The following is an 11,542-nucleotide window of genomic DNA, read 5'->3' on the forward strand; positions in this document are numbered from 1 at the left end:
CATCCCCCTCATACTAAATAATCAAAGTTACAATCTAATAAATTTTACATGTTTGGCACTGAGGGTCTAATTTCAGAAAAAGCAGGTAATGATGGGCTTGTGACTTAAAGATGTGTGGCAGCAAAAACTGAGAATTTGAGCGTTTTTCCCCTACACTGACACTGGGGAGTCACCAAACTAATGTCTGTGACAGCTAGAGGCTTTTTATGTAATAGTAGAATGTGAAGCAGGGTGTTGCCAAAATGTTAGCCTTCCCCTGGCAAATAAAAGCCCCTTGGGAAAAAATAGATGCGTTGTAAAAAACTGGCAACTCCTGGAGTTCTCTCTAGAGTTACAGGGAGCCTATCAGTAAAATGATTGGTTAGAATATTAGACTGACCTATGCATTGTGTTCTAATCATTTCCAGCAGAAAGACAGTGAAAAGTCTTAAAGGAAGGGAAGTAGTAGCAGCAGTGTTTTTTTTACATAATCCCAAACTAGCTCTTACTTTTTGGTAGACTGCAGGGCAAAGCAAAAATAAAAGTGTCCTGGCATAATGTCAGAAAAAAAAGAATGTTGTTCTCAGTTAGGACAGTCTTAGTGAGTGGACCACATTTGTTCTTGGAACGCGTTGCGCTACCCACATGTGCTGACCTTCTCACTGACCAATTCTGCACACACACAAAGATGCAAGGACAAGTCTCTGTGGGTGGACAAATAAGAACTAAACTATGTATGGACACATGCAGAAAGAGCAATATAAAGGCAGACTGGGCCAATAATAGGCTTCTTCCCTGTGGCAGATGATAAGAGAGAGGAAAAGTGACATTCTGCTTTTGTTAATAAGGCAACACAGCAAAGCATGTGTACACTACATAAAGTTGAACAAGAAGAACACTAGCATTTCCCCAACTTACTGTTGTTTGGATTACACCCAAAAGAGCAGAGTTTATTGTATGTTTGCTCTGTGGGATTTATGAACAACCCTACCTGATACAAGCCAAAGTTGACTGGGTTTCACTTGGCTTATTTTGTACACTCTGCCTAGAAGAAGGCCGGGATACAGAGGCAGCAACTTCAGGGTTGCTGGTGCACTAACCATAAGGGTAAATACTTTCACCAGCAGTCCAAAAATATTTTTATTATCATAAAAAAGAACAAATCCACACATTCGAAAGACTGGAAATTGATGTTTGGCATTTTGCTTAATTATCAAAGTGGTCGGCAATAAATTATCACTCTAATGGATTTGACTCTGGTCTTGATTAGTCTCAACTAACAGTCAGAAGCTGTACATCAGATGTTATTCTACCTGAAAAGTATGCTTGCATGTCTCTGACTGGCCAGCGCAGTCCACTCACAGGTGACATCAGAAACTGGAACCAGTTAAACAAGGTTCAGTTGGACTATGTAAATGCAGGGTGTTACTGAATATGCTAATGAATGGGCTGAAAAACTTGGAAGTAGTACTCACTGGAACCAGCCAGCATGCCCACACAGTACAAGTTCTCCATGGTGCCTAGTGTATCTGAACTGTGCTTTCTCTCCCCAAACAAAAGCAGGGGTTTGTTTTGTTTGTCTGTCCCCCCACCCCCACCCAAAAAACAAAAACAAAAACACAGCTGTCACAGACACATCCATTAACTGAAATTGTGGTTTTATCTTGGGGAAGTTTTCAGAGAGCTGAAAACAAAGACAGATTAAACTGAATGGCATTCAATTAAACGTTTCTTATGGCTACGGTTGTCCATTTGTTATGTCACAAGATGCTTTGAGAGGTTATCCCAGCACTACATGGGACTTTACCATGAGCTGATCATGGCATAGTTCCAAGGTCCCACAACTTTTCTTTTTGACCAACAAAATCCCTTTTCAAAAGACACATTTAATAAAATAGCAAACCTGTAATGCATTCAGTTGTATTTGTTATTTACTTATGCTTGTTGTCACTCCTCTAAAATGGAAACTGACAGCTACTCTAAATTTTAATGCCTTCCCTCCTCTCCTGTGCACAATGCAAAGACTCCAGCCTCTGCCACAAAAACATCAGGTTTCATTTAAGAGGAAATGAAACTTAGCTGCTAGAGTCCATCTCCCCAATACATTTGTTTTGATTTCATGGTTAAGAGTCATTTAATGTGCTGTAAGTGAACTGAAGTCTGTAACATGTGTGATCCCATTTTAGTTTAAAGTGTAATGTATTTTCAAACTTCTATAAACAAAGCTAGAACATGTTTTTTCTGGCATGACTATTTATGATAGCAATTTTTGAAAAAGCCTGACTATTGGACAAGTTGAATGCTAACTTAAAGTGGGCTAGAATGAAGGTGAAGCCAGAGAAATTAAGGAGCATTTCAAGAGTGAAAGGTGTGCTGTCAAATAGAAGCTTTTGTTTAAATGATGAGCCGATTCCAATAGTGTTAGATAATCCAGTCAAAATTTTAGGTAGGTGGTGTGATACAGCTCTTACTGATAAAGAGCAGATTCAGGGCTTGAGACAGCAGCCAGTTGATGGGATTAAGAACATAGAGGCACCAGGCTTCCACTGGCAAACGCAAATTGTGGTGCCAGGCAGTTTGGTCTTTTGCCATGATTGTTATGACCACTGACATTGTATGATGTACCAATTTCTAAGGTAGAGAAGCTAGAGAGAATGTTTAGCACGTACATTAGGAAGTGGCTGGGAGCTCAGTGCTGCCTCAGCAGTGTGGCCCTGTACAGAAAAGGGATTTTGGAGCTCCCTATAGCCAGTTTAACAGAAGAGTTTAAATGCGCTAAGGCTAGACTGGAGATAACGCTGTCAGAATCCAGGGATGTAGCTGTGCAGAGTGCAGAACCGACTGTCTCAGCAGGGAGGAAGTGGAACCCAAAGGAGGCAGTGCTGCAGGCTCAGGCAGCTCTTAAAACATGGGGATACTGTAGGTACAGCGTGGACATGGTGGTTTTAAACACATCACAAACTTCTTGGAGCAAAGCAGCAGCAGCTGACAGAAGGAAAATGGTTATTGAGGAGATTAGGAGGCAGGAAGAGGCAGGTAGATATGCAAAGGCAATCTCCCAGACTCAGCAGGGACAGTGGATAAGATGGGAAGATGTAGAAAAGAAGAAACTTAGTTGGAGGGAAATGTAGGACAGGGAGACATAAAGGATAAGATTCATTCTAGGTACAACTTATGATGTGCTTCCATCTCCCCAAAATCTGAATAGATGGATAGGTGAGGACCTGAGTGTTCAGGTGTACCATCATTTCAGCACATCCTCTCAGGGCATAAAACAAGCCTGGCTCAAGGACGATACACCTGGAGACATGATCAAGTGCTGAAATGTGCAGCAGCAGCTACTGAAAGTAGGCACTTACAGGTAAACTCAATGGAGGAGGAGAAGGAGGATTTTATTGCTCATGAGGGTGAAAAGGCTGGAAACAAGTCAATCTGAACAGGCAGGATGCAGGCCAGCTAAAGGCAGGGAGAGATTGGCAAATGAAAGTAGGTTTAGGAAATCAGCTATGGAACTATGACCAAAGCTCCTGAGGAGATAGTCAGCACTAACCTAAGACCAGACTGTGTGTTGTGGTCAGAAATGCACTGTATAGTGTATTTTGTTGATCTTACAGTTCCCTGGGAGGATGCTGTAGACACAGCTTATGAGAGAAAGAAATGGAAATATACAGAATTAGCCATGGAGGCAGGAAAGCTTCCATATGAATGCTCTCCCGTTCCTTGGCACATTTAATTGTGTACCAATGACTTGCAGCCATTTTTGGGAAAGCCTAAGATGAAAGAGTTTCTGCTCCACAACAGCACAGATAGGTTTCATTTCACAGCAAAGGGGCCACTACTATTCCCTTGTCATCATGCGATAAGAACAACCATAGAAATCACATCTCATGCCCCACCTTCTTGGATCAAATTACATCTCAGCCCTGCCTGCATAGGAAGCACATGAACCATTGGTACTGCTTATGGGATTATTCCATTTGCCTGTATTATAGTAATGTTATGTAATCTCGTGGAACAGGTTTCCAGAGAGCTAGCTCTCTCTCTTTCTCTCTCACTTGAGTTTCCCTCTGACATGATCATTCTAGTGTTGTTGCAAGACATGCTGACTGATTACCTGTAATGTTAGTGCTGTAAGTTCAAATAAGTGTTGTTTTTGAGCTGACTGCAAAATGCTCTCTATGCCTGACTAAAATCTGTATGACAAAAAAAAACGCTAAACACTTCTCACAGCAAGTCAGAGACACACAGACTGATTAATAATTGAGCTGTTGTAGCACTTGTGGCCAAGGCTACATGAATGTGTTGTGCATTATCAGACTGTGTACTGTAACTAGAGAGCAGAGTCCTGCACGGGTCCAATTTTGAAAACCTGCACCCGCCCTGCACCTGCAAAGCACCGTATTGGGCCCGACCTATTACCTAGAGTTATTTCTAAATGAAATCCAGACCCAACCCTTTAACAAAAGACTTATGACCCAACCCGTACCCATAAACAACAGACTTTAAGCTACACAGTAACTTACTGTAAAGTACCTGAGTGTTGTGTTATTGGAAAAGTATCTGTCAATGGACACCGCTCCTGAGCTCTGCAGCTGTTACCTGAGTGAGGAAGTGCCTACCTTGGAGCTATCAAATGCTAACACTTTTTGGCATTATTTACAAGCATCAAAGCCAAAGTTCTCACTGTCTGTAACTATCGAATTTCTCCCATATGTCTGACTTGGCCTTCAATGATATATTGTCCATAACTGTGTATTCACCACTAGCTTTTTTTTCCACTTATCCAGTTTGACACAGTTATGCCTACGTTGATGTCTGAGTGACGTTCACATCATTTTTTGCAGGTACCTGACCTGGTGCGGGAGTCTACTAGAGGGTATAAAAACACTATCAGCTGGGAATTTGTTGTAACTTACGTTCACAGTTCAGTTCAACACAATCATATTTGTAATGAGGTTTGATTAGCCTAAAACTTGTTTCGCCCTCTCCTTCTTAAATTAATAAATAACTAATGTCAGCCCTTAATATTAAACTAACCTGTCCCCATTTTGAGTTTATGTATTGGAATCATTGTATACCTATGGCCCTGTAGTCATTTTTTTCCAACTATATGATGTATATAATGTTTATGTAATGCAAAATACTACTTCACAAAGAGCCACAGTAGAACCCTCAACAGCCTCTGCATGAAGGGACTGCAACACCTTGTCCGAGAAGCATTAATCAGCCTTTACACAGCTGAAAGGAGGAGGAAGGGGAAGGTAACAGAAAGAAAATGTGAATGGAAAGAAAAGAGAAAACTAAGAAAATGCTGAACAAGAAAAAAATAATATGGGCAGAGGGTCAAACTCACTGAAGGTGAAACCCACAAATGGAGAAAGAGGGGATTGGGTGTGGTGCTGGAATGCCCTCATGTGAACAACCATCATCTGATAAGTTGGGTAGGATGAAAGAAGAGGTTTGTGTTTCACTGAGCACTACTCACAGACTTTTTTCATATTTTGTCACTACGGTACAATGTAAAGGAATAGTGTAAATGCGAGACTTAGTGTTTCCAAGTACACGCTGTAAGAGCTTCAAGACATACTGCAATGCTCATGTGTCAAGAAACACCTGTTTGATACATACTGATGGGTAACTTGTGTTCAATGTCATGAACTGTGTTGCACTAAGTCAGATTTGAACCCAAAAAGAGTTCCAACATCATGACTCTCTCTTCGCAAGGGCCTGAACTGTTGCAATAAAAACTTATGCAATAAAAAAGGTGTGTCATGTGACACTGGTGTATAGAAGCTTTACAACCACCACCAACAGCTTCGGGGTGACAGGTTTACCAAGAGGCAAACAAGTCATATCACGTGCTGCTTTTCAAAGTGAAGACGATTACAAACAGAAGCATAGGTGTCAGTGTCTCGCAGATTCATTAAAGTTTCATCACTAAACTGAACTGGGCTACAAAGTGTTGGCCACTGGAACAAAACAGCTCCAGTTACACAAAAGCCCATACATTGCTGAATGCTAGTGATTGGACCAGTCATGCCTGAGTGATGAAGCAGGGTGCTGTACAGCTGTATTATAAATATGGGCATACTAGTGCCAGGACAAACATTGATTTTTTTTTAGCTCTTAGAATCACACCAACACAACACCTGCAGCTGTTAAAGTGACAATCGCATTTTTAAATACTTCTTAACCGACTACAAGCTAACTTTGTTTTTTTTGTTTTTTTTACAAGCTAACTTTGTAGACACACTTTTCTTCACAATTCAAAATATCATTTGCATGGTGAGAAAAATAAAAATTAAAAATACAAGTTGTAACAAGCATTCCAAACTCAATACATTCATTATTATTTTCCTTGACAGGAAATCGCTTCTATATAGTAAGCTACACTCAGTATTTTGATTTTGTGGCAACACTAAAATTTTCAATTTCCAGTCTTTCTGTGCACTTACTCAAAAAGTCGCAGGCTAAACCCAGGCTATGAAAAACAGCAAGGATGCTGTGCATAACATGCTGACTGCATCAGTCTGGAGCATGGGAAGGGTTTTCCATTGGGCAGGAAGAGGAACACATTCCTCACAACACACCGAGTTATGGAGAGCTGCCTAAAAGTGCTCTTCAGAGGGGGGCCTGTTTCACCTACATCAGGATTCCCTCTCCACCTGTTTACAAGCTCTGACTCAGTCAGTCAGCAAGCAAGCAGAGAAAGAGAAAGGAGAGCATGACATACTGTAGATGTCAAAGCCAGTAGAGGCTGAACAGAGCACAGTTCTAATAATGGAGCTTCAGTCACAGAGGTGCTATCTGTGGGGGTCATAAATCTCCAAAAGACAGCAGCAATAAAGTCACGAGCTAGGGCTACTCATCAGCAAGCGATTAACCACACATTTCATTAGCCTGCAAGTGATGCTCTGCTTCACTACTTGCAACTAGCTGCCAACGCCAGGCTCTACTAAAATTAATCAAGTGCAGTTGCTCTGAGGTTACTACCATTTCGGGCTACAGGAGCAACTTGCTTTGCATGAATAAAACATTCATCACATGTGAATATTAAAATGAAAATGTCAGAAGAAAAGAGCAGAAGCCGACATAGGAGTAACAACACGAGGGATGGGATGACAGGATTCCATGTGCTTAACTTCACAAGTATTGTAAGGCTAATGGCTGAAAAAAGAGAAAAAATAAATTAACTACATTTCCTTCAAATAATTTCAAACCACACAACCCCCACCACCTCCCTGACCTAGACCACACCTAAACCCGCTAAAACCTAGGAGAAACCCTGATCACTAAACCATAGCATGCCCTTATATTTTTTTATTTACCAGAGAAGTAATGCTACTTTGTGACAACAGCCCCTTTAAACTCTGAAGATTATTTGCTACTGACATAAATTCATGTGATAAAGTTCAAAAACATTTAAATTCAGGCAAAAACCACCAGGGTCACTTTGAGGCCACGATCAAAATCCATTGAAAATAGCAATTTCATTTCAACAAGCTTAATTTATGTAAATGTAAACATAACACCAAAGGCTGGTGTGACTAGGCTTTCTGACTACTTGTAAGTGATTCAAAGCCTGTATGTTAGAATGGCTTGATATTTCCGTGTTTAGGAGGGGCTGTCTCCTCCACTACACCCAAATCAGTTGGGCTACAAAGGAAGTGTTCTCTAATAAATCTCACGATTACTGTAGACCACATGAATAAATTAACAAATCAGTTTTAGAAGGGTAGTTTGTAATAACACTGTCCAGTTATACAGAAAAAAACTGACATCCAGTAAATCCACATATCACTATGAATTCACTCTTGCACAATGCCCCTCTGTTATAAAATGTCTGGAACTTTGGAACATTGCATCTTTCCTACAGAGTAAAAACCCACAAAGCAACACCAGATAGGAACATGGTTTAGCAGGACAGAAACAGACCACAGCTTTCCCAGGCCACACTTAACTTCCTGTGCCCATATAAAGACTCTAAACAAGTCTTCTACACAACCAGAAAAGGAGGTGGAAACACTCCCTTAGAGCCCTCCTTGTGATTGGATAGGGGTTTCTTTCTCAGAGGGTTGACTTTGTTTTGCGGGCATGAGGCTGTGTGGAGCATGTAAACACTTTTCCATCATGAGGCAAACTCCTGACCTTGACGTACTCAAGTCCAGAAAAATTTTGAGGTGCGTAAAACACAAATAAGCACACTCACTAGCCAAGCCCCATGGCCAAATACAGTGTACAAGCTGTCCTATGGAAAAGGCATTTGAGCTTACACCATCCTTCACCCTTTTTGCTACTTACAAATATCAATTGAATTTGCAACTGCCAGCTCACCAAGTTACCCTTCATCAAAACATATGGCAATACAAAAAGAACAGAACAAACATTAATGCAAAAAAGTACCAGTCACAGATTTTAAATCCCATAAGTTTCTTTGAATTCTTCTTAAAAAAAAGTCTATTTTGCATGGCTGTAACCCTTTAAATCAATGGACCAAAACCATCAGAGCTAATTTTCATGGAACTGGATGTTACTATTCATCAAAATCTCCCAAGCAACTAAACATGTAATGAATGAACATCTAACTTTGAAATTAACACGACTCAACATGGGCAGTTTTTACAACATACTGAGGTAGTTCTTTACATGTGCATTTTGAAATTTTTTCCTGTAATGCCACAGAACATGCTGGTGTGTGAATTACCAGAGCATTGTTAGAGAGCCTTCAGTGGTGGCGAGCATGATCAAGGCTCTGAGGTTCAGGATCTGGTATTAGCAGAGCTCATCACTAAGGAATGTCCTCATGCAAACACAGAGCTTCCATATTACTATAAATGAGGATCACCCAAAGACTGAGCTCCACACTCTGGCATTCTGCTTGTCTACACACGTCTATCAGAAAGGAGTAGGGGAAAAGGGCAAATCTCTGCACCTAAAAGACCTTTCAAACAGAGCCCCACCCAATGGAACATTATATTATTCAAAAAGGTGTGCATGAAAACAGAGGCTTCTATCTGTAAACCTATTTTGTATGCTTGTAAACTTAACTTTGCACCTGTAAACTTAACTTTGTAAGTTTGGGTAGTAAGCTTGTACTTTTAGGTTTGTACCTGCAAATTAAAATTTTATAAGCTGGTACATTGAGGTTTCTGCCTGCAAATTCTATTCTACAGGTTTGTGCATTCACTGTCAAGCTTACAAAAGGTATTTTCACAAGCTGTGAAGGAGGAAAAAAAAATTGTGCAAGCATGTGTGCGCATGCTTGCTGATTTTTCACATATTTACTACATGGTCAGTTTTTGTAAGCAGAGCTTAAAAAAAAAAAGAATCACAAAATGAAGTTTACAGGTGCAAACCAAACTACTCAAGCCTGCAAAATAAGTGCACAAATACAAACCTGTTTTCACACCTTTTTTATTAATATAATATTTCATACCACCCATCTAAACATGTTTCCCCATTTATGATATCTACAAGAACCACAGATGAGGAAATATTAAGTCACAAGGCATTTAATAAAGCATGCTCCCTGAGGAAACATTCATGGGGCCTCCTTTGTGGACATGTGCCCCCTTTCTGCAGCAATTGTTGAATACATAGCACCACTATCTTAAAGAGAGCTAGATACCACATTCAAAGATGGTGCCCCATTTATCTCTATAAAAGAAGTCTACATACACAGAATGACAGTATGTTGGTCAATGAAAGACTTCTGTAAAGGATGTTCTCATGTATCTCATGGATCCCCCAGGCAGCCTCCTTGCTGCTCAGTCCTCAGAGCTTTGGGACATCCATGATCCTTGCTCCACAGGAACAACTTCTGGGTCAAGCAAGGATCAAGGAGTCATCAAAAACAGGAAACTGGAATTTATCCCATAATCCTAAACCTCTTAACAGTTTGTGCAGAAGTTGTGATTGCTCTCTGAAACTGTAATGGATGCTGAGGACAAATCTATAGCAAGCACATGGGACAAGAAGAAAGTAGAAACACAGTGTGTTTTACAACTGATGCATGTGTGTTATTTGCTACTTACTAGTCTTAGCATCACAATAAATAAGCTGGTTACCTCATTATTGGTGTGTATTCAGGGAGCCATGTGTAGTTAGCTCAGGTGCGGTCTGCAGTGTTTCCAATTTTGAGAGGCATGCACTGAATCTGCACCTCATTACATGACGGTGGAAGACTGCGGGGGCATGTGCATATTTACGGAGTCAGACATGATAAGCATGCAACAGACCTATGGATGCATTCAGACCAGGGCTGACATTGGCAGCTATTTCATCTTTGGTCATGACGATTTCCAGGTAAACGGCAGAAATACAGTGTTCACGTTACAAAGTAATCCATCGGGAATGCATGCTTGCACATACATAGCCAAGACAGAGCCTTGCCAGATGATGGCACAAACCTAGAATGCACAACATCTTGCTTGCATGTTAAAAAAAAAAAAAAAACTAGACATTAAGTCATAGTAACCATACAAAGTTTAGCTGACAACACAGTATTCAAAAGCAGTTTGACAACTTTGGCAAATATACTGACTGTGACTCTCTCTATTTAATCAGTTTCTATTTACAGACCCATTTATTTGAAAATGCAACTTAGTTTGTAAACTCCACCAGTATGGTGCATCTGTGTCACTGTATTCAGTGTTTGGTTTACAGCCCCTAAAAAAAGTTAGCAAGCCAGGATTAAATTGTTAAAAGCTCAGAGCTGCAATGTTCTGTTTATACAATACCCATAGACATATCCTTTGCCATGCAGAGCCAGTGTGTTCCTCTTGGCCTGCAATGATGTATTGTCCATAACTGTGTATTCTTAGGTTTCTTAGCTTAGTAAGAAAAAGTCACCAGTTCCACATTGACTACTCATGCATCTTGCAGAGTGCATTTTAGGAAAAGTCATCTAGATTATAACTGTGTTGGAACATGTCATACACAATTTCTTGAAATCCAGTAGGATATTCCTTAAATATACTTAATAACACAAAATAAAGCAACTTGCTTGAGGCAAAGCCTTTTCTATGCATTTAGAGATAAAAAAAATTATCTAAAAGCATTACATTATTGTTTAAAATAAAATGATTTGCTATTTATATTTACTGAATACATTTCACAATGGTTTGAAAACTGCTTTTTTTTAAGCAGACTTCCTCACTTTGGCAGACCATTTTGGTGTTGTTACTACACCGAGTGTCTTCAGTGGGCGGGGATGCAACAGAGGGTGGGGCGAGATTAGCAACCTCAAATTACTCCCTGCCTGTACATGAGTTTGGAATAAGTTAAATAAATAAGTACTAGTAGCTTCCATGGGATACTCTGAAATATTAAAAAAGACACTTGTTGATGCTCTCTCACTGTGGGATCCACTGTGCACCAGCTTTGGTCAAATTTTACTCCTGAAGGTTTGCTCAGCCAACCTGATCAACCGTAATAAAGTCTCTCTTACCCTGAAATCCCTTCCGAGTAGTTCCTCACTTTCCATGGCGTGCCCGTGTATCCGCCACGGATTCCCGTGTTGGAGCCGCTACTGCTGTTCAAGAGGCTGGAATTGAATCCGAAA

At 40.4% G+C, this 11,542-nt stretch overlaps 1 protein-coding gene across 1 annotated transcript in view; it reads right to left on the reverse strand.

Moving 5' to 3' along the window:
• Positions 1-11,542, reverse strand: part of tent4b (terminal nucleotidyltransferase 4B) — a 21,109-nt gene that overhangs the window by 8,550 nt on the left and 1,017 nt on the right. The window contains exon 2 of the mRNA XM_020592399.1: positions 11,429-11,524. Within this exon, the coding sequence (XP_020448055.1) occupies positions 11,429-11,524 (96 nt within the window). The remainder of the gene's footprint in view (positions 1-11,428; positions 11,525-11,542) is intronic.

The sequence above is a fragment of the Monopterus albus genome, unplaced genomic scaffold (assembly GCF_001952655.1).
Source record: "Monopterus albus unplaced genomic scaffold, M_albus_1.0 scaffold17.1, whole genome shotgun sequence".
Taxonomy (NCBI): Eukaryota; Metazoa; Chordata; class Actinopteri; order Synbranchiformes; family Synbranchidae; genus Monopterus; species Monopterus albus.